General features: G+C 35.6%; 1 protein-coding gene and 1 long non-coding RNA gene across 2 annotated transcripts in view; both read right to left on the bottom strand.

Annotated features, from left to right (window-relative positions):
• LOC136039894 (UBA-like domain-containing protein 2) overlaps positions 1-26,329 on the bottom strand; it is a 47,597-nt gene extending 21,268 nt beyond the window's left edge. The window contains exons 1-2 of the mRNA XM_065723875.1: positions 26,130-26,329; positions 4,052-4,111 (exon numbers count right to left, since the gene is read on the bottom strand). Of these exons, the coding sequence (XP_065579947.1) occupies positions 4,052-4,111; positions 26,130-26,258 (189 nt within the window). The 5' untranslated portion in view covers positions 26,259-26,329. The remainder of the gene's footprint in view (positions 1-4,051; positions 4,112-26,129) is intronic.
• Positions 1-26,349, bottom strand: part of LOC136039899 (uncharacterized) — a 155,850-nt gene that overhangs the window by 68,418 nt on the left and 61,083 nt on the right. The gene's annotated exons all lie outside the window — the stretch shown is intronic.

Below are 26,349 nucleotides of genomic sequence, written 5' to 3'. Positions count from 1 at the left end.
CCAGAAGCACCAAACACGCTAAAGCTCTAGAAATCCGCCCCAACTCCCCCAAAGAGAGCGGATCCGGACCCGTTATGTCAATCACGTATCTAGCATTCTTCCCATCAAGTTTCATCCTGATCTCTCCACTCTAAGCGTTTTCTAAGATTTCCAGTTTCCAAGAGTTCCGTTTCCCCCCCTCCAACCACCTATATTCCCGGATCCGATTCGTATTGAAAATGGAGCATCTGAGACTAATCTGACTTCTATATGGAGCATCTGACTTCTATATATCAAGTTTCATTAAGATCCGATCACCTATTCGTAAGACAAAGATGCCTCAATTTTGACTATTTCCCATCCCTTTGACCCCCCTCCCAGATTGTCGATTCGGGAAAATGACTGTTATCAAGTGAATTTGTGCAGGTCCCTGATACACCTACCAATTTTCGTCGTCCTAGCACGTTCAGAAGCACCGAACTCGCCAAAGCATTAGAAATCCACCGCACCCCCAATTCCCCTAAAGAGAGCGGATCCGGTTCGGTTATTTCAATCACGTATATAGGACTTGTGCTTATTCTTCCCACCAAGTTTCATCCCGATCTCTCCACTCTAAGCGTTTTAAAAGATTTCTGGTTTCCCCCTCGAACTCCCCCCCCACGTAACTGGATCTGGTCAGGATTTAAAATAAGAGCTCTAGAACGAGATCTGTCTAAAAATCAAATTTCATTAATATACGATCACCCGTTCGTAAGTCAGAAATTCCTCATTTTTTCTAATTTTTCAGAATTACCCCCCCCCCCAACTACCCCAAAGAGGGCAGATTCGTTCCGATTATGTCAATCACGTATCTAGGACTTTTGCTTATTTTTCCCACCAAGTTTCATCCCGGTCCCTCCACTCTAAGTGTTTTCCAAGATTTTAGGTTTCCCCCTCCCAACTCCCCCTCCAATGTCACCAGATCCGGGCGGGATTTAAAATAAGAGCTCTGATACACGATATCCTTCCAAACATCAAATTTCATTAATTAATTTCATTAATTTTTCTATTTTTTCCAAATTATATATATATATATATATATATATATATATATATATATATATATATATATATATATATATATATATATATATATATATATATATATATATATATATATATAACTGCATAGAGTCAACTAAAGAGCTAAAAAGATAAAACCTGATAAAAAAGGGGGGAAATAAGTGAATAAACACAAGAGAGAATGAAATATAAAATATATAAAAATTAAAAGGGAAACTAAAAAAGAGGGGGCAAAACAAGCAAATAAGTGCAACAACCGGGTAGCACCATCAGGCCAATAAAAATAGAGAAACAAGAGGGAGAAACTAGTTGGATATTTTATTCATTTTCTGTGAAGAAGGAGGACAAAAAAAAATTATATCTGGAAATAAAGCAGCGGATGGGGGACAAAACAGGGATGGGCTCAGAAACAGCTGGAAGCGGCCGTAATCTGTTTGGAGAGTGACATTTGGGGAAAATACTTGCCGTCCGAGGGTTTGTTTTGCATTTTTTTGCAACACGGAGGCGTAACGACACCCTCCTTCACTCAAGGGTTTCCAAGCTAGATTTTTTAGGAGCAGAGACTATGGCACCTGGCCTTCTTTGAAAATTATTCGCAATTGGAGGACAACTTGACCATTGAATGCCCCAGGTACCCTCTGATAACCCTGCAGAACCATATCAAAAGGCATCAGATCAAAAATTTTAAGAAATTTATGTTAATCGGAAAGATCAAAAGGCCCAGAATACGTCTCTGGGACTGACATGATAAAAGTAGCTCCAATTTTAAGGGCCTAAAATATCCAAACAGCCCGTACAAAAAGTGGCTTCACAGATTAATTTTACTTTAAAGGTGGACAAATAATACCTCTTGCAATCAGACTTCTAAAGAGATTTTCCGTCAGTAGGCTTGAATGGCACAATATTAGACCCCGCTATGCGTAAACTCAATCTCCAACCCTTCTTTGGTCAATGGTGACCGAACCCCTTTGGTCAACCACGTGCATGCTCTGTCCCCAGATCCTATTGGGTTAATATTGCACACACTCTGTCTCAAACCCCACTGGTAAACAGTGGATCCACTCTGGCTCTGGGTTTGATAAACAGTTTGTACAATCCTTATCTGTTCACCTTCACTTAAAAGTGCTAACTTCCTGTATCTAATACCCTTGATAAACAGTATCTGGATTCTGTCTGTAACACCCTTTGGGCAACTCTATGCTTAACTTCTGATCCCCTTTAGTTGAGCGCATACGCTCTAACCAAATTCCAAACCCCAAAACCAAATTCTGAAAATAAAAAATTCTCGTGAGATTTCATTTAAGCTTGTTAGGATGTTTTTTTCGACATTTTTGACAGTGAATTAAATTTTTCAATTCTAACTCCAATTAGATAGGAGTTTGATTGAAAAGCCATTTACAAACCAGTCCTTAGATTTCCATTTGTTTAAGGTTTCATTGTTTCATCCATTGTAGTTTCTGTTATTTCTTATGTTTGGTCTGATTATTGATTTTAGTTTTCTGTTTGTTGTAGGTTTTTATTATTAATTTAATTTTTTATGGTTTATTCATCTCAGATTTAAATGAGTAATGTGTTTTTGAAAACTTACTTTTTAAAATATGTTTTTTTTTAATTGATTAAATAGAAAAGACACCCTAATCTGGTGCCGCTTTTTCTACTTTATTTATTTAAACCTGGCCTGGTGGTCTTGGGGCTTAATCATGGTGGCTTGTTACAGTCATCTACCAGAGTACACAGTTTTCCCACAAATTCACTTTTCTGAGAGAGAGAAAAATATATCTATGGAAGAAAATAAAATACAGGTTCAAATATCTGCCTCGTAAGGAAAAAAAAAGTAGAAAAGTGTTGATTTTGACTCAGCCAGAAATGGTCATGATTATTCTCCGTCTCTGCAATAAGTGATAAAAGTGTTTTAGTTATGCATGAAATGAGTTCAGTGTCTGAAATGATGTAACTTGCCATGTAATCTGAACAATTTATTGCCAGAAGAATAAAATGACAAAAGCCTTGTAATACCTTAGTTGTAGCTATCAGTACAAGAGAAATTATATGGCAAAATTTGCAATAAGCCTTCTACTTGCCACTTTAACTTTAATAGCCATATTTATATTCCTGTTCCTGTCCTGTATTGTTTATCGTTTTTAAGATAAATTATTCTTCAGGTACCTTGTTATGAATAGAAATAAGCTTGGAGCTCTCAGTGGAAAAAAAGGAAGAATGATATTGAAAAGGATAATCTCCTTTTAATAATGTGATTATCCTTTAACAAACTCTTCGAGTAACTCCCTTCAAAAAAGGATTTATATAGGCCCAAATAAGCAGCTACAATAAAATCAGCAATTGTGGGAATTTTAAAATGACCACTTGACCTGTAATCCTTCACAGATATCAATAAGATGCCCTTCATGAGAGACTAGAAGAAAAATATTTTAGTGGCAAGTCTTTTGCTTGCTTATCTGGATTAATTAGAGAAAAAACAGCTTCCGAAAAAGAAGTTTAAAAAAAAAAGTAAAGGCCATATTAAACTTGAGATCAGCAGAAATAAATTACTGTAACAATTCACAAAAAAAAATCCCCAGAAATTACTATTAAAGAAACCCAAAACGAGCAAAAATTAAACAAACTATCATAGAAAACAAACATACGACAATTGCTAATATAAATGAATAAATAAATCTTAAACCGAGTAAAACTTAAATTGAATATTCAAATCAAGCTTAAAACAAACAAAAATCACTACAAAAAAGAGTTTGGTAACTGCTCCCTTCCCTAACAGTAAAAATCAAAAGCCTTGCATGATTGTCGCTTTACTGAAGACACAAAGTTTTCAATAAAGCAATTACTAAGACAAATCAATGAATATATCATTCTTTTAACCTCCAATCACACCAAATTCAAGCAATGTCCCTATAGAAATGTCCATTTTTCATAGTTGTTTAATGACGTTGAATTACAGGGGTTGATACAGGGGTTGATTGAAAAAATCACATAAGAAACCAAAGTGAATTACCTGATTGTAATGAGAGTGTCCTTGGGGTGAAAATTCTTGGAAGAAGATACTTAGCGCTGACTAAAAAATAAACAAGTCAAACTTTAAAAATCAGGTTTTCATAGGTAAGTGTAAAGTTAGTTTTTGCTGTAATAGCATTGATGACCAAAATACCTCTTCAATTTGAATATTTGCCTAATTGAAAAAAAAACAAAGAATGAAAACTTGAAAAAACTACTGGTACTAAGCTAAAAACGAGTAAAACGATGGTTCAATCAGAATAGCTAAACAATAAATTATAATCAAAAAGAACTGTTCAACTTATACTCTTATACAGGTCTGTAAAATCCCAGAAAAAGGAGGGAGGCGGGACAGCCTAAGATTATTCCGAGAAACAGGGTCAATTTTTTCAGTTGAAAAATGTATCCTAAATAATATAGAAAATTAGCGTTTTAGAAATTAACCGTCTGTTTTACACTTTTGGCAATATAAACCTTGGAGAAACACCAATTTGCTTCTTTAAACACCATGAACTAGGTTACTGAAGGTTATGAATATGATTTTAGAAAAAGGGAAAGTACCTAGTGATTTTAGGGAAATTCTAATTAAACCCCTCTATAAGAAAGACAATAAGAGTGATTGTGGTAACTATAGAGGCATGAGCCTGGTTTCTGTAGGTAAAAAATTACTCAGTGTGATGATATTTTTCAGACTTAGAGATGCTGTTAGAGATGAGTTTTAAGAGGAGAAAAGAGCGATTTTAGAGAGCACGAAGAGAGTGTCGAACAAAGTTTAGCGTTCAAATTAATAATTTAGAAGTGACTGAGTCATTAAACACCTTTAAAATTGCTGCGGTTAAGGTAGAAAATGAGGTTAGTAGCTGGCTTTGTATAAAATCAGGAGATAAGCAGGGCTTTGTTCTACCCATATTTACATGGATCATTTTGATAGACACTTTATTTTAAGGACCTCAGCAAAGGCAATGGGAGAGCACAGAATCAAATGGGGAAGTACAACTCTCCTGGACTAAGATTATGCTTATGATTTTTAAGCATCCTAGATGAAAGTGTTAGCAAAATGAATGGATATTTAGAGGTTTTGCGAGTTCAGGGCTGCAAGAATAGGTTTGAAAATTAATATTAAGAAGACCAAGTCGCTAAGGCTAGGAATAAGCATTTTATGTTCCAAGGTAATCTTCCAACATACCTCACCTGCCCAACTCCTAATGAGTTGCCAGCTGTGGTCTGTCCTACCATCAACATACCATCAGCTGAGACCCACAACTATTCCCTCCACACTTTTCTACAACACAGGTCAAAGGAACAGGAAAGACAGAAATACTATCATGATAAGCCTGCTAAACCCCTACCTGATCCACAACTAAACAACCAAATTTATGTCCAGAAGAAAGCAAACCAACCCTGGAAAAAAGCAAACCATCATGGAAATCCCACATCATATGCAGTGGAGACAGAAGACGGTTCCGGACTACAGCAAAACACAGTCCACATCTCCCAGCATCCCTTTGCCCCACCCAAGGACACAGTCAGGATCCCACCAGGAACAAGGGAAAAAGTAGCCACACCTCCGTCACCCCCTCAGCCGAATCAAACACCAACACTCCAAACACCTTCTCAACACTACAAACACCAGAACTCCACCGAGAAGTCTCTAAATGCCAGGAGAAAGGGGCAAAACATCTTCCCCACCCTTCCCCCCTCAAGCCTTGTGCCTACATCCCAAAATGCTGACTCTACTTGCCCAGCCACAAGGACTCAAACCCCATACCAAAGATCATGCCACATACCCACAACAGCAGAGTGATTAGACCACCATTAAGGCTGGACATGTAAGCAGATATTCCTAAATGAAAGGAAGGGAGATGCAGCATTGTGAACTAATCCGCTTACTTGTTCTATTATGCTTATGCATATATTACGCTTTGCTATTTGCTTGTGCCTATACTATACTTTGCTATTTGCTTAGGTGTACTTAAACTAAGCTTTTGTTCTAGGTGCTTGGTTTGAAATCAATTATAAATCAAAAAATTCTACATAACGAAAAGGTGATATCTGTATGCTACTACTACTACAACTACTTTGACTGCAGCTATTACTATAATGCTACTGATATTACTAAGTTGCATACTTGTTCTATTATGCTTATGCTTATATTACGCTTTGCTATTTGCTTGTGCCTATACTATACTTTGCTATTTGCTTAGGTGTACTTAAACTAAGCTTTTGTTCTAGGTGCTTGGTTTGAAATCAATTATAAATCAAAAAATTCTACATAACGAAAAGGTGATATCTGTATGCTACTACTACTACAACTACTTTGACTGCAGCTATTACTATAATGCTACTGATATTACTAAGTTGCATACTTGTTCTATTATGCTTATGCTTATATTACGCTTTGCTATTTGCTTGTGCCTATACTATACTTTGCTATTTGCTTAGGTGTACTTAAACTAAGCTTTTGTTCTAGGTGCTTGGTTTGAAATCAATTATAAATCAAAAAATTCTACATAACGAAAAGGTGATATCTGTATGCTACTACTACTACAACTACTTTGACTGCAGCTATTACTATAATGCTACTGATATTACTAAGTTGCATACTTGTTCTATTATGCTTATGCTTATATTACGCTTTGCTATTTGCTTGTGCCTATACTATACTTTGCTATTTGCTTAGGTGTACTTAAACTAAGCTTTTGTTCTAGGTGCTTGGTTTGAAATCAATTATAAATCAAAAAATTCTACATAACGAAAAGGTGATATCTGTATGCTACTATTACTACAACTACTTTGACTGCAGCTATTACTATAATGCTACTGATATTACTAAGTTGCATACTTGTTCTATTATGCTTATGCTTATATTACGCTTTGCTATTTGCTTGTGCCTATACTATACTTTGCTATTTGCTTAGGTGTACTTAAACTAAGCTTTTGTTCTAGGTACTTGGTTTGAAATCAATTATAAATCAAACAATTCTACATAACGAAAAGGTGATATCTGTATGCTACTATTACTACAACTACTTTGACTGCAGCTATTACTATAATGCTATTGATATTACTAAGTTGCATACTTGTTCTATTATGCTTATGCTTATATTACGCTTTGCTATTTGCTTGTGCCTATACTATACCTTGCTATTTGCTTAGGTGTACTTAAACTAAGCTTTTGTTCTAGGTGCTTGGTTTGAAATCAATTATAAATCAGAAAATTCTACATAACGAAAAGGTGATATCTGTCTGCTACTATTACTACAACTACTTTGACTGCAGCTATTACTATAATGATACTGCTAAGTTGCATACTTGTTCTATTATGCTTATGCTTATATTACGCTTTGCTATTTGCTTGTGCCTATACTATACTTTGCTATTTGCTTAGGTGTACTTAAACTAAGCTTTTGTTCTAGGTGCTTGGTTTGAAATCAATTATAAATCAAAAAATTCTACATAACGAAAAGGTGATATCTGTATGCTACTATTACTACAACTACTTTGACTGCAGCTATTACTATAATGCTACTGATATTACTAAGTTGCATACTTGTTCTATTATGCTTATGCTTATATTACGCTTTGCTATTTGCTTGTGTCTATACTATACTTTGCTATTTGCTTAGGTGTACTTAAACTAAGCTTTTGTTCTAGGTGCTTGGTTTGAAATCAATTATAAATCAAAAAATTCTACATAACGAAAAGGTGATATCTGTATGCTACTATTACTACAACTACTTTGACTGCAGCTATTACTATAATCCTACTGATATTACTAAGTTGCATACTTGTTCTATTATGCTTATGCTTATATTACGCTTTGCTATTTGCTTGTGCCTATACTATACTTTGCTATTTGCTTAGGTGTACTTAAACTAAGCTTTTGTTCTAGGTGCTTGGTTTGAAATCAATTATAAATCAAAAAATTCTACATAACGAAAAGGTGATATCTGTATGCTACTATTACTACAACTACTTTGACTGCAGCTATTACTATAATGCTACTGATATTACTAAGTTGCATACTTGTTTTATTATGCTTATGCTTATATTACGCTTTGCTATTTGCTTGTGCCTATACTATACTTTGCTATTTGCTTAGGTGTACTTAAACTAAGCTTTTGTTCTAGGTGCTTGGTTTGAAATCAATTATAAATCAAAAAATTCTACATAACGAAAAGGTGATATCTGTATGCTACTATTACTACAACTACTTTGACTGCAGCTATTACTATAATGCTACTGATATTACTAAGTTGCATACTTGTTCTATTATGCTTATGCTTATATTACGCTTTGCTATTTGCTTGTGTCTATACTATACTTTGCTATTTGCTTAGGTGTACTTAAACTAAGCTTTTGTTCTAGGTGCTTGGTTTGAAATCAATTATAAATCAAAAAATTCTACATAACGAAAAGGTGATATCTGTATGCTACTATTACTACAACTACTTTGACTGCAGCTATTACTATAATGCTACTGATATTACTAAGTTGCATACTTGTTCTATTATGCTTATGCTTATATTACGCTTTGCTATTTGCTTGTGCCTATACTATACTTTGCTATTTGCTTAGGTGTACTTAAACTAAGCTTTTGTTCTAGGTGCTTGGTTTGAAATCAATTATAAATCAAAAAATTCTACATAACGAAAAGGTGATATCTGTATGCTACTATTACTACAACTACTTTGACTGCAGCTATTACTATAATGCTACTGATATTACTAAGTTGCATACTTCTGGGTATTAAGCTGAAACCTTCACGGCAAGGTTAGAGGATGTTCAATTGGGGTTAAGGCATTCCTCCAAATGGAAAATTCCCCTCTATTGTCTGATCAATAGATCAGTGCATCTGATAAAAATTTTAAGATAGCCATTTTGTTAAAAGCAGCTCAAAGGTCAAATAACCATGCCTCCAAATTTGAACCCCCCCCCCTTCTAGCCCCCAGGGCTGTAAGATATAGAAGTCACCATTATTAAGATGTAAGATTGTTATGGGAAGGGTGGTCATATAAACTTTGGAGGAGGGCAGATGTCTTAAAGGGTGCATTTTAATGCCAAAACATTCTCTCATTTAGCCTTCAGGTAAATACAGAATAAGTACTAAGGAAGGGGTAGTGGTGTGGAGGTAGAAATTGATCAGTAGCACCAATTCACAAAAATGTACGGGACAGCAAGGATTTTTTTATGAAGATAAATATACCTGAAACAGGGGGTAACAGGTAGATATTAATTCTCTTAATTAGCAGCTAGCACAGCAACCACAATTTACTAGATTGCAGCTACCAATGCTACAATAGTTAGGAATTATTTTTGGTTACTTAGCAAAGGCACTACATGTTGCAATTTCCTTTAAAGTGAACCATTTAACAGCTCACTATGACGTTTTAGTGCCCTGCTAGCTGCACAGGAGTAGAAATGGAAAAAAAAAAGGTTCTGTTGGTGCAGAATATTGTGGCTGCAACCATTTTCCTTGTTTTTGAAGCCAATGGATTTTCCTTGTTGTTCAAGCCAAGAGTCTGTAAGTTCTTTTTTTTAGGGTTTTCAGGCAAGGTTGTTCCAATGGTGTACCTTGGGTTTACATCTGACACCATAGTGGTTTTAGGAGGTTATGAGAAAAAACAAACCAGATGGGTGACAAATAAAAACAACTAGTTCACCAGTCTTATTGCTTTAATATAGCAAATAGCTAAAATAAAAACTAGTTGTGAAATAGAAATAAGAGGGTGTTTTTAAAGTCCAGGGGGGCATTGCCCCTCCCCCCCTAATTGATGCACCTGAAATTGACATTTAATCCCCTTCGATTCTAGGAATATTTGTGGTTTACACTGTTATTATGAAAGTAAATAGCAACTTCATGCTAATGATTCATGCAACTTCATGCTTCATGCTAAGAGCACTTCATGATGGTGTTTTTGCAGACGATATTGCACTCTTCACTCACGAATCAGAAGCAATACAACACAATATAAATGAACTTGGACGTGTGGCAAATGCTGTTGGACTCTCCATAAACGCTAACAAGACTAAATCAATGTCAAATGCGGTCATTCCTGACTTAGCTGAGGGACTCCTGGTCAACAATGAGGAAATTGAAGTAGTGAGAGAGTTCAAATATCTTGGCAGCTTTCTTATGCAAGATGCCAATCCTGAAAGATAAATTTTGTGCCGAATAGCATTGGCTGGCTCTGCCTTCAATTGTCTTAGAAATGTTTGGAGAAATAACAAATATTCCCAGAAGCTAAAGCTCAGAATTTATAATGGCAATGTCCTCTCCGTCCTTACATATGGTTGTGAAACTCGGAGTATCACTGCACAACTAGGAAAACGACTACAGGCATTCGATAATAACTGCCTAAGATCTATTTTGAATATACATTGGGCAGAGAGAATAAGAAATGGTGAGATTTATATCATGACAAATCATACCCCATCTTTGATGCCATTAGAAAGCGACGATGGATGTACTGGGGGCACATGGTGCGAATGGGTGATGGAAAGCCTCATGATATATATTGTGTTGGACACCTCCTGGCCTCTCCAAGTCAGGGAGACCCAAAATGACCATTGGCAGGATGTTAGAGAAGGAGGCGAAGCTGGCGAGGTCTTTGATGGAGGAGCTTTGGATGAGGGCTCAGGACAGGTCGTCGTGGCGAACCACTATTGCTGCCTTATGCGCCCATAGGCGTGGGAGGGCCTAAGTCTAAGCAAGTAAAGAGCAACATTAAACCCTAAAATTAACAGAATTCTGCATAAGAAGGGGACTGCCCCTCCCTCGTCCCTAACCTCCCCTGGTGGTTGTAGCCACTCTGGAAGATGCTCATTCAATCAGAAATTGATAGTTGTAGGAAGGGGACTGCCCCTTCCTCGTCCCTAACCTCCCCCTGGTGGTTGTAGCCACTCTAGAAGATACTCATTCAATCAGAAATTGATAATTTTAGTCCTTTTTTATAAGTCCAAAACGATTGGAGACTAACCAACCCTGTCCTAAAATTATTATTATTAATATTTGGTCCTTTTGTTACCCTTAGGACATCTGATCCACATTTTGAGGTATCTATTTTTACTTTCTCTGTTGCTGCTCAGTTTTGTGTGTGAGGAAATTTTCTGTGGAGGGAAGAATTTTTCATGAGGTAAAACACAAGCTTCTGTTCAACTGACAAAAAGCCAATATGGCAAAGAGTGCAAGCTACTACTGCTACTTCAACTATTACTAAAACTAAGGGTATTAAGGTGAAAATTTACAGGAACATTGAGGGGCAAGTTGAGATTTGTTGTAAGTCTGTCAATATCACTTTGAAGAACAATGGTTATTCTTTATCCTGACTAGTTTTTAAATGCTGCCTAATCTTGAAAAGGGGATCTCTAAACTTAAAACAAAGCATCTAAAAAAGGCAAGAATATTTGTGTTTATTTCAGTAAAATAATGTATTAGTTTTTCTTGTTGGTATTTGAGCTCTGCTCCCCACCAACAGAAAAAAATGTGTAAAATTGTGTATTTTATTGCTATTGAAATAAAGAACCGTGAACCTTGAAAAAAATAGACCAGCAGATCTATCATGGATACATGCAAGCACTGTAAAGCAGAACAATTGCAGTTAAACAAGCTAGGCTGTAAGGGCAACAGTTTAAATGTTGGAAAAAAGTTCTCTAAGACTTTATTCAGCCAGTCCTAACTATGAAAAGCTTTCTACATCATATCCAGTAGGAATCTACTGTTCATACTAATGAGAAATAAATTTTAATGAAAATGTTTGTTCAAGGTTAGTCACTGTCCAAGCACAGTAAGACCCCAATACTTGGGCAGTGCCTAGCCTTCAATATTTATCTTGACAAGCATGATCTTAATTTACCTTTAGAACATGAACAATAGGCTTCCGATTTTGGAGATGATTTATCCAGTTTTAGAGAGTTAGGATTGCCTTATAATTCTGGCTAGACTTGTTGGGATTTGCTGACTATAATCTTAGAGAGCTTGATTTTTCAACAGTTAAATTTAGACAAAAGCTTGCACCAGGGGAATAACCCCTTTAGCCTAGCCTATTTAACAGGGCTTAGGAGTCAGTTATAAGTTACAACTAACTCTGACTATAGATATTTTCAATATATCAACTCAAACTCTATTCAGCAAAAATTTACTAAAACTTCCAAATCCATGACACAACCCCATAGCCCTGTTTTAAAGCTTCATTTAGTTAGATCTTATAAGTTACAACAAACTCTGACTCCAATTCCAGACATTTTCAATATACTGACTAAACTCCATTCAGCAAAAATTAACTAAAACTCTGGCTTCATGACTCCAATTCCACAGCCCTGCTATTAAAAAGTAAGTGTTTGGCTTCACAACACTAGATTTAGATTTAATCTAGCCAAGATTGAGTCTGTCTGCAATTTAAATACTTTGCTCTAACTTTAAAACCTTGTGTCCAAGATTTGACAACATTTTCTAAGATTAGGCTCTACTACTGACTACTAGTCCATTTAAAATGGTCAGTATTGTTAATGAATAAAATATTCAAGGAAATCGTATTCTCACTAAGAAAATTCACACAAATCAAATAGTGAAACAGCACAATTCTTGGGCAGTATTAAAAATAATTTTTGGTGATTTAACTGTCAAAATGATCATTAGCTATTCAAGTACTGTCTATCTTATCCCTGATTGCATTAAAGAAAACGGGATAGAGTCTAAGAAAATGGGACAGGATTTCAAGAATTTTGAGAAGTTTATTGTCATTACATTTGGCTTAGTGGAATTTACTTTCATATGTAAATTCTCAGCTTTGACCTAAACATGTGTAGGATTTTGATGGGGTCATTTTTGTAAGTTCTATGACACACTTCAAGGATCAGTAGGTCATCTACATATTAACACCTTTGAGGGAATTTTACCAGTTTCATTAATCAATACTACACATAAGAGTGGTCCTAACAAGGCTCCTTGAGGAATTCCATGATAATTAGGGAGGGGTTCAGAGAGAATATATTGTATTTTACAGCTTGGGATCTATTTTAAAGAAAACGTATATAAAATTTACTGAGAAAGGATGGTTTATCAAGTGATACATGAATTAGGCTCAGAAATATGAACATAGCATGAGGCGAAGCAGTAGTTCCGCGGATGATGGAAAAAACTAGTATCTAGCATCAAATCAGTAAAACTATGATTAAAAAAAAACTTTTCTAAAGTTTTTTTTTTCATGTGAAATATTATTAAAGATAATAATCATTAAGATCTCTCATTGTTGAGGAAGTACCCATAAGTTCAATAACTATGCTTTTGTCAGAGGACCCTTGAATTTTGACACCAATTGTTTCTCATCTGTTTTACAAGTTCAGTGAAGTTATAAATGGATTAGGGTGTTGCAATACACGTTAAAAATATTATTAAAAATGCAGCTTAAAAATATGAACATAGCATGAGGCCAAGCAGCAGTTCCTCAGATGATGGAAAAATCTAGCATCAAATCAGTAAAACTACAATTGAAAAAAATTAAGGGTTTTCCCATGTGGAATATTATTATAAATAATAATCAATTAAAATCTCTCATTGTTGAGAAACCACCCATAAATTCAACAACTATGTTTTCATCAGAGGACCCTTGAATTTTGACACTAATTCTTTCTCATCTATTTTACATCTTCAGTGAAGTTTTGACAGTCAACTATATTTTAACAGGGCCTGTTGCTGTTTGTCAAAAATTTTGACAAGGTTACAACAAGATATTCTCAAAAGAAAAATGAATCTCATAATAGAAGCCAATATCTACATTTGAAGTGGTCTGAAGGAATGTTTTTAATTGGTTTGGTATTCCTATACATCAAATAAGAATTTTTGCACCTGGAACATAGTTTTTTCACTATAATACTAGCTGCCAGTTTAACTTAATATTATCAAGAAAAATACAATGTGGTACATTTTAGAGAAGATCAGATATCTTGATGCATTGGTGCTGATCCCAGCTTTTTTTGCAAAAAATAACCAAGCAATGACAGTTCAGACATTACATGGCTAAAAAAATGTTGGGAGCTCATTTAGTGTTGAAAACTGGAAACTGATTGAATCAAATATGCTTTTCCTATCTGGGTGTGTTGGATATAGTATCAAAATTTTGCATTGTCAAAATATAAGGACAGCTTCAAGAGACAGTGTTCAAAGTCATGACTAAGCAGAGTTATCCTGTTTTGGAGGAAAATTTCAACAGTGGTTCCAAAACTGCACTACTTGACTACTACTGCAATTTGACTACTTGACTGCTTTCATAGCATAAAGAATCTTATAGGTCATCAAAAGTCAATGCCCTCTAGAGAGAGAAGGGGTGGAGGTAGGTAGTTTAAAATACCTTTCCAGGGCATATTTTTGTGTGTAGACCAATCCCTGAAATTTTTATTGTCCTAACCCCTCTCCAAGATGTCAAACAGTGGCTAAACTAGAATTTTCCCATTTGCATATTAGGAGGGCAGTGGTAAAGTGGCTTGAAAGTATATCAACTATAACTTTTTGGGTGCAAATGTATGACCATTCCATTAAATAAGGACACATGTTAAGAAAACATAGCTTTAATATGCAAAATAATCCTAGTTAACATATTTTCCAGGGAGAGAACCTTTATCTTCACTTCTTTCCTTCTTTTTCCAACTTTACAAACAAAAATATGAAAAGCTGCACTTTTGATAAGTATTTTGTCTGTTCTCAAATGCTTTGCCATCCTACAATTTTTTTTTAAGATAGCATTCATCCTGGCTGTCTGTTTTTTTTTTTTTTTTTTTTTTTTTAATGATTACTGAATACACAGAGACAAAAATACAAAATAAAGCACTATCTACACATTTACTAAAAATATAATTGAGAATAAATGCTACGAAAATGGACATAAAATTTACCTTTTTTGATTCTAGGATGATTTAGCAGTTTCAAATTCAGAGGGAATTATACAGATGATTATTTTATAATAAATACAGATGATTAGTTTTTGTTCAAATGTCACAGATCAAGATGATAACACATGTAATAATAAATATAATTTAATTTAGTCATTTGCTGGTGCCAGGTGAACTTTGAACTGGCTGATGAATATCAGCATTGTAAAGCTCAGCTGCCTGTAGTAAAAAAATGATGCAATCTGGCCTCTCTATTGGCAAAATAAGTTTCCCAATAAAACTTGGCAAGATATCAAGCCACGCAGTCATCAGATCTCCCATTCTTGGGGATTGCTTCATGCATTGAACATCACAGAATTCAATATTTTGTGTGTGCCCCAGTCACAGGGTCCACAAAATTTAACAAATAGTGAACTATTAGGTGCTGAAAACCTTGTTTGTTTAATCTATTGTAAGCTCTTGAACAATCTGACATTATGGTTGTTCCTAGATAAATTCAATTGCATATAATCTCAAGCAGTGTGTTTACTGTCTGGTTGGGAACAAGAACAATGAAAAAATTTCCAGAGTCCCTCCAAATTCCCCCAAACACCCACTGCCCTTCAAAGAAACATCCCCTGTAATGCTTCATTTTCCTATCTTCACTTTGTCAATTTCATAGATTTTCCCTGGGCCACCCAATTTAACACTATGCTTATCTATAAAGTCTAGACATAACTGACAACAAAAACTTTGCCAATCAACAGTGGTATGTATCAAAATGCCAATCTTATCAATCACAAATTGCTGAATGTGAAATCCTCTACTCATAGTGCAAAAAAAAAAAAAAAAAACAGCATAATTTTGGTTATTTGTTGATAAGAGAGTTTTGAATTTTCACACCAAGTCCCTGTATGATGACTTTGTAGAAAACTGCATGATTTCTTTTTTTTAACTTTATGACCATTCTGCTCCATTCTTGTTTTCACACAGTAGAATACACGATTTGTTTGATCAAAATAGCATTCTTGTTGACATTCAGGGCAAAACATTATATATGGAAGAATATTATGATCAATCAAAAATTGTTGGATGTCGTCTCTAGTTTGATGGAATACTCTAAAAGATATTATTTTATTTTTACACAAGGCACCTATACCTTTCATTAATAGCATGATTCAAAATTTTTCTTCAAGCACAATTCAGAACTTTATATAATTTCAATATGTGAATGCTTTTCTTGAACATGTGCAATGCCATTAGTATAGGTGGCAGATCATTTAAAAAAAAGGTTGTAATTTTTTCAAAAAGAAAGCTTTTTTTCCAAAACAAACATGCATTCAACTGTATGAAAACAAGAATGTAGCAACCTGATCATAAAGATATAAAAAGAATGTGATTTTCTACAAAGTTATTATACAGAGACTAGGTGCAAAAATTCAAAGATCTCTTATCAACAAACAACTGAAATGATGCTGGTTTTTTGCAACATAAGTAGATGATCTCACATTCAGCAATTCATGATTGACAAGATGGGCATTTTGACACATACTGCTGTTTATTGGCAAAGTTTTTGTCATAAAGTATGTCTAGACTTTGTAGATAAGCACAGTTTTAAATTGGGTGATCAAGGGAAGTTGTTGAAATTGATGAAGCAAAGATAGGAAGAATGTTTCTTTGAAGGGTAGTGGGTGTTTAGGGGAATTGAGATGGACTCTGGAAATTTTTTGTTGTTTCTAACCAGATAGCAAAAACAATGATTGACATTATACAAAATCAGATTCATCCAGGAACAGTCATAAACGTAAGATTGTTAGAGAGCTTATAGTAGATTAAACATATAAGGTTTATAGTGCCTAAAAGTTAACCATTCATTAAATTTTGTGGACCTTATGACTAGGGCAAACATACAACATATTAAATGTCTATGGCATTCAGTATGCAAAGCAATCCCCAAGAACCAGTGATTTGATGACCAAATGGCTGGTGATCTTGCCAAGTCTTATTAGAAAACATTTTTATCAATAGAGGGTCAAGATCACATCATTTGTTACTGCAGATGGCTGAACTTTACAAAGCTGATATTCATCAGCCAGTTCAAAGTTCACCTGGCACCAGTCATAGCACCAGCCAATGACTAAATTAAATCATATTCATCATTTGTATTATCATCTTGATTCATGACATTTCACCAAGAATTGATCATCTGTACTTATTATCATCAGTATCAGTTCAGAGTTCAAAGTGTCAACATCTAAATTGGATATTGCACGGACATTATTAATTCAGTAAGTTTTATGTGAAGAAACTCAAAATTTCGCAATAGGGATTATAGTGACGCATAATCCCTACTATACTTATTGACCTACATAAAGGATTCTATTGCATTATAAGCTTAATGGAGCGCTAAAGGTGATTTTATTTTTTTGGCCTTGCTTATTTAACCCCAGACCTAAGGAGTGAGAAATGTCAATATTTATTTGTCCTGGTTGTGGTCGATCTTGTGGCAAGGGGATTACCCTGCAATGCACAAAATGTCTCGAGATGTTTCACCCACAGTGTGCAGGCATTTCCCCAATTGAGCGTAAAGAAAAACCGAATTGGATTTGCTTAATCTGTTCAAATAACGATGAAGTACATGAATCTTGCATCTCTAATAATAATCCCTGTATATCCCCAATAATCAGCAGTCAAAAATCCATTCCCGCTAATACTAATTCTGTAGCTGAAAATTCATGCAGTCGAAGCGGGGACCTGTCAATCCAGTCTATTTCAAGACCAAATAAACATTCCACTGAGATAATTGCAAGTGACAATATATCTGACGTCACAAGCCAGCCAGTCAATGCATGCGATTTTGATAAGACTTTTGTGTCAGAGACAGGAATTTCGCATGTCGTAGTTAATTCGATATTATTCTTCGCTCTTGATTCGTTGAAAGCAGGAATAAGTGTTGATGAAATATCTAACGCAATGGCAGGATTCTATCGTTTAGAGGAGTTGAATGTAGCAAAAACGCTGCTCGCATGTCTGTGTCGTAAAGCTGGTAGATTGCAAGAAAGGAGAGGAAAAACAGCTGAAAAGACTACTGCCTCGGACATAAAGCGTGTTATCATAGAACTTGATTCGAAACAGTTCATTTGGCCTGTAATCGCCCCACGGAGCTTTAATGAATGTCCAGTATTAAAGCCTGACATCAGCGTCCGGCTTGATAAACTTGTTTATGACTATTCCCGAAAGCTTGAAAAAACACTTTCTTCTATTGAGCGTATTGAATCTAATTTAGAGAAAAAAATAACCCCTGGCAATGATCTTGATCTCAATCCCCCCACTGTGCCCCACCATGAATGGCCGCCTCTCCCACTAAAGACTGTCCCATTAGAGACCATAGTGATAAAAAACCCACCCACTCTCCTACTGAAGGATCCTGTCTGCCGCAAGAAAGAATTTGATAAGACAGGGTGTGCAAATATTCGTTATGTTAAAGCAACTAAGGATAGTGTTATGGTATCGGTACCATGTCAAGATGCATCGAAGCTCAGTTGTGATCTAAAGGTTAATTTTCCTGAAAGCATAATAACTTCCAAGCCTCGGCGATTTTTTGGAATTATCAGGAGTGTGGACATTGATTTTGATGTTAGTGCCTACGCATTGGACTTTCCGGGTATAATCGAGTTTAACCGGCTAGGAAAATCGCAAACTGTAAGAGTTATTTTTCAAACAGAAGAATACCTGCATTTTTACATCAAACATGGCATCAAATTCGGTTATGAGATTTTCCGAGTGGAACGTGATCGTATTCAGCCTAGGCGTTGTTTTAAATGTCAAAGTTTTAACCATGTACAAAATCAGTGTAAATCTGAATGTTTCAAATGTGCCCGATGTAGCGGTAATCACATTTCGACTAAAGACTCCCCATGTCAAGCGCCAGTTAAATGCGCCAGTTGTGGCTCGAATGATCATCCAGTTTACAGCTTTAGGTGTCCGATTTTAAAGAAATTTTGTAAATGAATGTATTACTTTGTATTACGTCCTTTAATTCAAATGGTGTGTTAGGGAAATTACCTGTACTTCATAGTTTTTTGAATGAAAAATCATCGTTATTATGTCTTCAGGAACACCACCTCCTTGATCATTCGTTGAATCTGCTTTCTAGTCTGTCCACTGAGCATGACATTTTTGCTGTTCCCGCTACACCGACTGGTGGACGTCCCTCCGGTGGTTTAGCTACTATTTTACCCAAGTCTCTTAATGCAGCTATTCTAGCAATTGATACAAATTTTTTAGCTTGTAGTTTTTCAAACGTAGTTTTAATTAATTGTTATTTTCCGACTGATTACCATGATGATATTTCTTTTGATGCGTTTACTCAATGCTGTTTTAATCTTAGTCGTTTTGTCTCTAGTTTACAGTCAAATTTGCGTACTTATATTTTAGGTGATTTTAACTGTGATCCAAATATAGCAAATGAAAGGGGTACAATTTTATCTTCTTGTCTTCCTAATTTTTCTGTTTTACCGAAGTCCCAGGATTTTACTTATATTCATTGGAGTGGTAGTACAACTAATATTGATCATGTTTTTTCTTCTAACCCAAGTGATCCTTTGCCTGTGGTTACTGTAATCGAAGATTTCCCCGTTAGTGACCACATGCCGCTTCAGTTCCTTATACCCCCTTTGGCTTCTCGTCCTTCCCCAGTTCGTTTTTCTGGTAATAAGCTTCCTAAATTTTTTGATCGGGTTGATTGGAATCCAAATTTTAGACCGCTTTACCAAGAAAGAGTTGGGACTTTAATTGATAAAGTTTATATCCCTGATAGTTTGGATTCAATGGATAGTAATCCCTCTTTGACTATTAATTGTCTTTATTTTGAATTAATCCATTGCTTAAAGTATGGTGCTGCGGCAGTTTTTCCTACTAATAGGATAAGATTGGGCGCGCAGAAACCTTTTTGGAGCCTCAATCCTTTTTTGGTAAATTCTAATAAGGCGGCTAAACAAGCGTATTGGGAATGGCGGGCCCTCGGTAAGCCAAGAGACTCACATCCAGTTTTTTTGCTAATGAAAAAGAGAAAGGCTGAATTCCAAGCAGAGCTCCGTCGTCATAATAACCTGATCATAGAAGAAGCTTCTTCAAACATTGATAACGACAAGGACAAAAATCTCCTTTGGAATGTTCTCCGAGGCAATAGGCGGATTAACATGCCTGATACTAATTCCACACCGTCACTAAAAGAGTGGGAAAATTATTTTTCTAAGTTGTCAACTTCGTATGATTCTAACAGTGTTGTGTTGCAATTAGATGAAAGGTTGAAGAATTTTTCAACTGATTACAGGATTTCTGAGGATATGTTACGTGGAGCAATCAAAACGTTAAAGGCACAGTTGGCTAAGGATCATGATGGCTTATTTGCTAATCACCTCAAACTTGCTCCTTCTTCTTTTCTTATTACTCTACTGGCATTTTTCAACCTTTTACTTACTACTGGTTTAGTACCATCGTCATTCTATATTGGCATAGTTATGCCTATTCCTAAGAGCGGGAAAAAAGACTTGTCATCTTGTAGCTCCTGGAGGCCAATTACTAGGGGTTCTATGATTGGGAAAGTGTTTGAGTTGTGTTTGAAGGATCTTCTTGAAATTCTTGACACTGGTTCTAATCAAGTTGGTTTCAAGAGAGGTTTGGGATGTGACCATTCCCATGCATCTTTCAGCAAAGTTACTGAAGAAGCAAGAATCTCTGGTCAACCGCTATACGCCCTCTTGATTGATATCAAAGGGGCCTTTGATAACATTTCTCATGCATCCGCTCTGCTCACTTTAATCCATGCTGGATTGCCCCTAGCTGTCATACGAGTCCTTCACTCTTGGTATTCTGGTTTAAAGATCCGTATCTGTCCGAGTTCGTCTTCATCTCAGTCCAAATTAATTCAAGTGGGTAGAGGAATTAGACAAGGAGGAATTATTTCTCCTTATATATTCAATTCTTGTTTAGCTACTGCCCTTAATTCTCTTTCCTGCTCGTTTGTTTCATTATCTCGAAATCTGTCTTACATTGCATATGCTGATGACATTATCCTTCTAAGCCGGTCCAAGTCTAGTCTTGTTTCTAATTTTAATATTTTAATTAATTGTTTAAAAGGTTTGGGCCTTTCTATCAGTTTTGAAAAATGTCAATTTTTTGTTGTAAATTGTTTAGAGGATAATGTCAGGGTGACTCTTGATTGCAGCAATGGTGTTATTTTTCAGTCGTCGCCAATAGTCACTTATTTGGGATTACCTTATGCTGCTTCGAAAAGAGATTTCAAACCAGTCCTGGTTCAGCATGTTCAGATGAAACTACGCAAGGCATTTGGTCTTTTAATTCGTTTTCGGGGTCTTTACCGTCGGGACTTCCTTGGTCGTATGTATAGCGCTGTTGCTCTGCCTCACGTATTGTTCCCGTCCCTCCTCTTCCAAAATTTCAGACCTTCTGATCTTTCGCCCATTAAAGTTGCTTATTTTAAATTTTGTAAATTTTTACTTGGTTTCCCCCTTTCTTTTAGTAACACTGAGATTGTTTTAAAGCTTAATGTGAAGGATCCTGTAGTCTGTATAAAGAAAAAATATAAAACATTTGAAGATAGGGCAAAAATTAGCCTTTTAGGCCACAATTTATTTCCGTTTTTTAGTAACAGTTCTGGCTCTTCATGATTTATAGGCTAATCTATTTAGCAAGTGTTTTTTTTTTTTTTTTTTTTTTTTTTTTTTTTTTTTTTTTTTTTTTTTTTAAGTTTTCGATCAATATTTGATAGGTTTTGATTGTAAGTGTTATCAGTTGTTTTTTCTTTATATTATATTGTAGCGTACTCCTCATTTTTTGAGGGAAATAAAGAAAATAAAATAAAATAAATTATAAATTAATAATTTGTATAATTCCCTGTGATTGTTAAACTGCTAGATCATCCTAAAATCAAAACAGGTAATTTTATATCCATTTCATATAACATTTATTCTAAAATCTGTTTTTAGTACATACTTAGATGGTGCTTTATTTTGTATTTTGCCACTGCATTTTCAATACTCATTAAAAAAAAGGGTAAAATTCTAGTTGATTGACTTTTGGCTATCTTGGAAAGGGGGTTTGGTTAGAAAAACAAAACTTTCAGGGATGAGTCTAAAGGCTAAAGTATGTCTCAGGAAGGTATTTTGAAGTACCCACCTCCACTCCTTCTCCCTCTAGAGGGCCATGACCTTTGATGACCTTTAAAAATATGTGTGTTATAAAAGTGAAACCTTACAAAATAGACCTTCTGCTTGAATGAAGTACAACAAAATTGTTTTCAGCTTCACAACTTCACTCAATCCCAATTTATAAGGTTTTAAAGATATGCAAATACATTTCCTAAATTTTGAAAAAAAAACACTGATATGGCTCACAATTCTATTCAAATAACAGGAGTTGCATTTTCAGAACTAAAGGCAGAGAAAAGGCAACTGGTAACTGAAAATTAAGGTAAAATGTTGTTTTGTCAAAATTTCAATAGGTATAGACCTGTCATGTAGGCGAATTTCAGGGCCCTCTAGAGGGAGAAGGAGTGGAGGTGTACTTCAAATTCCTGGGACATACTTAGGCCTTTAGACCCATCCCTGAAAGTTTCATTTTCCTAACCTAACCCCTTTCTGAGATACCCAAAAGTCAATCAACTAGAATTCTACCAAAAAAAACTACAAAACTATGAAAACTAAAAATGTCCAGGATAAATGCCATCTAAATGCTTTTAAATAAATAATGCTTTATTTATTTATAAAAGCAGGTTAAATGCTTTTGCACAAACTTCACCTCTAAGCCACCTGACATTACACTCCCAACCATACCTCCTGTAACAGTACATAACCCGATGTCTCCTGTAATCATTACTCAAGAAGATGTAGTTGAAATACTAAGAAGTTTAAACTCCAACAAAGCTGCTGGACCTGATAATCTCCACCCTCGGCTTTTGATAGAATCTGCTGCTCACATTTCTCTCCCCCTTGCCAGAATATTCAACATGTCCCTGGCCAAAAAGTCAGTACCAAATGACTGGAGAACAGCAAATATTATACCAATTTTTAAGAAAGGTGACAAGGATAACCCAGGAAATTATTGACCAATAAGCCTAACCTCAGCCATTTGCAAGATCATGGAAGGTATCATTAACCATGCTCTAATAAATTATTTAGAAGAAAATACACTTATTAGGGATAGACAACATGGATTTCACAGGGGCAGGTCAATTGACACCAACTTTATTCAATCATATGATCATGCAACTAAAATTTTGGATATGGGTAAACCAGTTGACATTATCTGACTCAGCCAAGCCAAAGCCTTTGACAAAGTTGAACACTCATACCTGTTGCTGAAGCTTAAAGCTTACCACGTGCATGAGGATGTGATTGATTGGATTGGAGCATTCTTAACTGGTAGATCTCAACGTGTCATGATCTACACTGATAATGGCAATCCAGTTTTCTCCTCCACTTCCCCAGTTATAAGCAGCATCCCACAGGGAACCATCCTTGGGCCAATGTTGTTCAGCATATATATTAACGACTGTACAACTTATTTATGTAACCTTTTAACATTATATGCTGACAACTGTAAGCTCATTGGGCCTGCTGAAACTGAAGAAGAAAGAGCCTGCATTCAGCTGGATCTTGACAGGCTATCCTCCTGGTCATCAACTTGGGCCCTACAATTCAATGCAACAAAATGCAAGGTACTGCACTTAGGGCACAATAACCCCCACCATCCCTACCATACAGGATGTGATCAGTTGGAAGCAGTTGCCAAGGAGAGAGACTTAGGCATCATTGTGGACAAAGATTTAAAATTCCACAGCCACACTCAGGCTCAGGTTGCAAAAGCTAATTGAGCTCTTGGACACATTAAGTGCTCTTTTGTAACCAGAAAGTCATGTGTGGTTACAAAGCTTTATAAATCCCTTGTCTGTCCCCACCTTGAGTTTGGCCTGACTTTGGCCTTTCCCCAAAATAAAATGGACACAAGAGCCCTTGAAAGTGTCCAAAGGAGAGCAACCAAACTGGTCCATGGCTTAAATAATGTCCCTTACCAGGATCACCTAGGATCTCTGAGACTTCCAACCCTCACATATTGAAGATATAGAGGAGATGTGATCATGGCACACAAAATTTTCAAATCTGGTCACCTGAACCAGATCTTCACCCCCTCCCTGGCTAACAATTCAAGAGGTCACAGTCTTAAGCTTCACCTGCCTGGATGTTGGAGAAGGGAACAACATGGCTTCTTTTCCATTCAGGTGGTCCCCCTCTGGAATAGCCTATCCAAGTCACATCCAAGCTGAGACTCCCCACTCCTTCAATGTTGGAGTCAACAGGGACTGGGAGAGGGCTGAGTGGAGGCTGGACTGGGAAGCTAAGCCAACATAATTACATCATTCACCACCAGCAAGAACTACAGGAGGATCTACCACCTTATCTTGCTGGCAAATGCAATTTAAGGTAAGATAATAAAAAATATATAGAATGGCATATCATCCAACACAAATTGGGTAAAATTCTACTTAATTGACTTCTTGCTATCTTGAAAAGGGTTTAGGTTAGGACAATGAAATTTTCAGAGGTGAATCTACAGACTAAAGTATGTCCTGGGAAGGTATTTTGAAGCAACTGCCTCCACTCCTTCTCCCTCTAGAGGGCCATGACCTTTAAAAATATGTGTGTTATAAAAGTGAAATGTTGCAATATAGATCTTCTGCTTAATTGAAGCACAACAAAATTGTTTTCAGCTTCATAACTTTGCTTAATTCCATTTTATAAGGTTTTAAAGAAATGTAAATATATTTCCTAAATTTTGAAAAAAAAATGTTGATATGGCTCAAAATTCTACTCAAATAATAGGAGTTGCATTTTCAGAACTAAAGGCAGAAAAAAAGGAACTAGTAACTGAAAATTAAGGTGAAATGTTTTGCCAAAATTTCAATAGGTATGCCTTTCATGTAGACAAATTTCATGGCCCTCTAGAGGGAGAAGGAGTGGAGGTGGGGAACTTTAAAATATCTTCCTGGGACATACTTTAGCCTGTAGACCCATCCCTGAAAATTTCATTTTCCTAACCTAAACCCTTTCCAAGATAGCAAGAAGTCAATTAACTAGAATTTTACCCAAATTTGAAAACAGACAAAATATTTATCAAAAGTGTGACTTTTTTCATAGTTTTTTTTTGCAAAGGAAAAGGAAGGAAAAAAGTTAAGATAAAGGTTCTCTCCCTGGAAATTGTGTTAACTAGGATTATTTTGCATATTATCAAGTAAGAACTGTTTGCTTAAAATGTTGGTATTACCTGAACAATTGTTTTGGGTCATGAAACTATTGTTAATAGATGCATTTTGACTTTTTGAACATCTTTTCTCTCTTACAAAACTACTGCAAACTCACCATTATGTAGTTATTATGTATTTGCACATTAGGGGGGGGGGGGTAAAACATAGCATATATTAAATACAGCAATGGTTGGTTTATGTATCTAATATGTGCTATGCTTTACCCCCCCCCCCCCAATGTGCAATTATATAGCCCAAATTTGTTTCTAAACTATTACAGATCTGCAATTCCAAATATCCAATCAATGAAAATGATTGCAATTCTATACATATAAATGCAAGAATATTTGGGCTGGAATAACTCTATAAGGGTGAGTTTGCAGTAGTTTTGCAAGAGAGAAAAAATGTTCAAAAAGTCAAAATGCATCTATTAACAATAGTTTCATGACCCAAAACAATTTTTCATGTAATATCAACATTGAACAAAATGTCTCCTAATGTAATGAAATTGTCATATGTTTCTACCATTTTCTGGCATATTAAAGAGTAGCCTAGCCTAAGCATTCTCTGAAGATATTTCCCTCTCAAGAGCCCCAATAATCCATTAATACACTAATGATGAAAAAATCAACTTTCTAGCGGTAAAAAATAGATTTTTACAATGATTTAATTGTTGTAGTGGTGATTGAATGACTGATAGCTGGGTAGGCTATCTTACACTACCATGTGAAGCAATCACAACAGCTGTAAATTCACTGTAGGCTAAGGTATATTTTTCCCTGTAGGAGAATCTTCATATGGTTATCGGGATTATTGTAGGCAGTTTTTATGTTTGCGTGATATTTAAATGAACTCAATATATATACACCCAAATAAACACTAAACTTACCTGGAATTGCCATTGTGCAGAAAGAAGAATTTGTCTAGCTTGTTCCCTGGAGCATCCAGCAGCTAAGACGAATTGATTGATCATAACATGTTCTCTGAGACTATTTTCATTTTTGTCTTGTTCATTCATTTTGTTTACTTTTTTTGTTTACAAACAGATACACTAACCTACCTCAAGGTCGGTAAATGTTTACAAGCAATAATGAAAATGTAGAAATCAA

This window comes from Artemia franciscana, chromosome 20 (assembly GCF_032884065.1).
Source record: "Artemia franciscana chromosome 20, ASM3288406v1, whole genome shotgun sequence".
Lineage (NCBI taxonomy): Eukaryota > Metazoa > Arthropoda > Branchiopoda > Anostraca > Artemiidae > Artemia > Artemia franciscana.
This window is presented reverse-complemented; position numbering and strand designations above follow the sequence as displayed.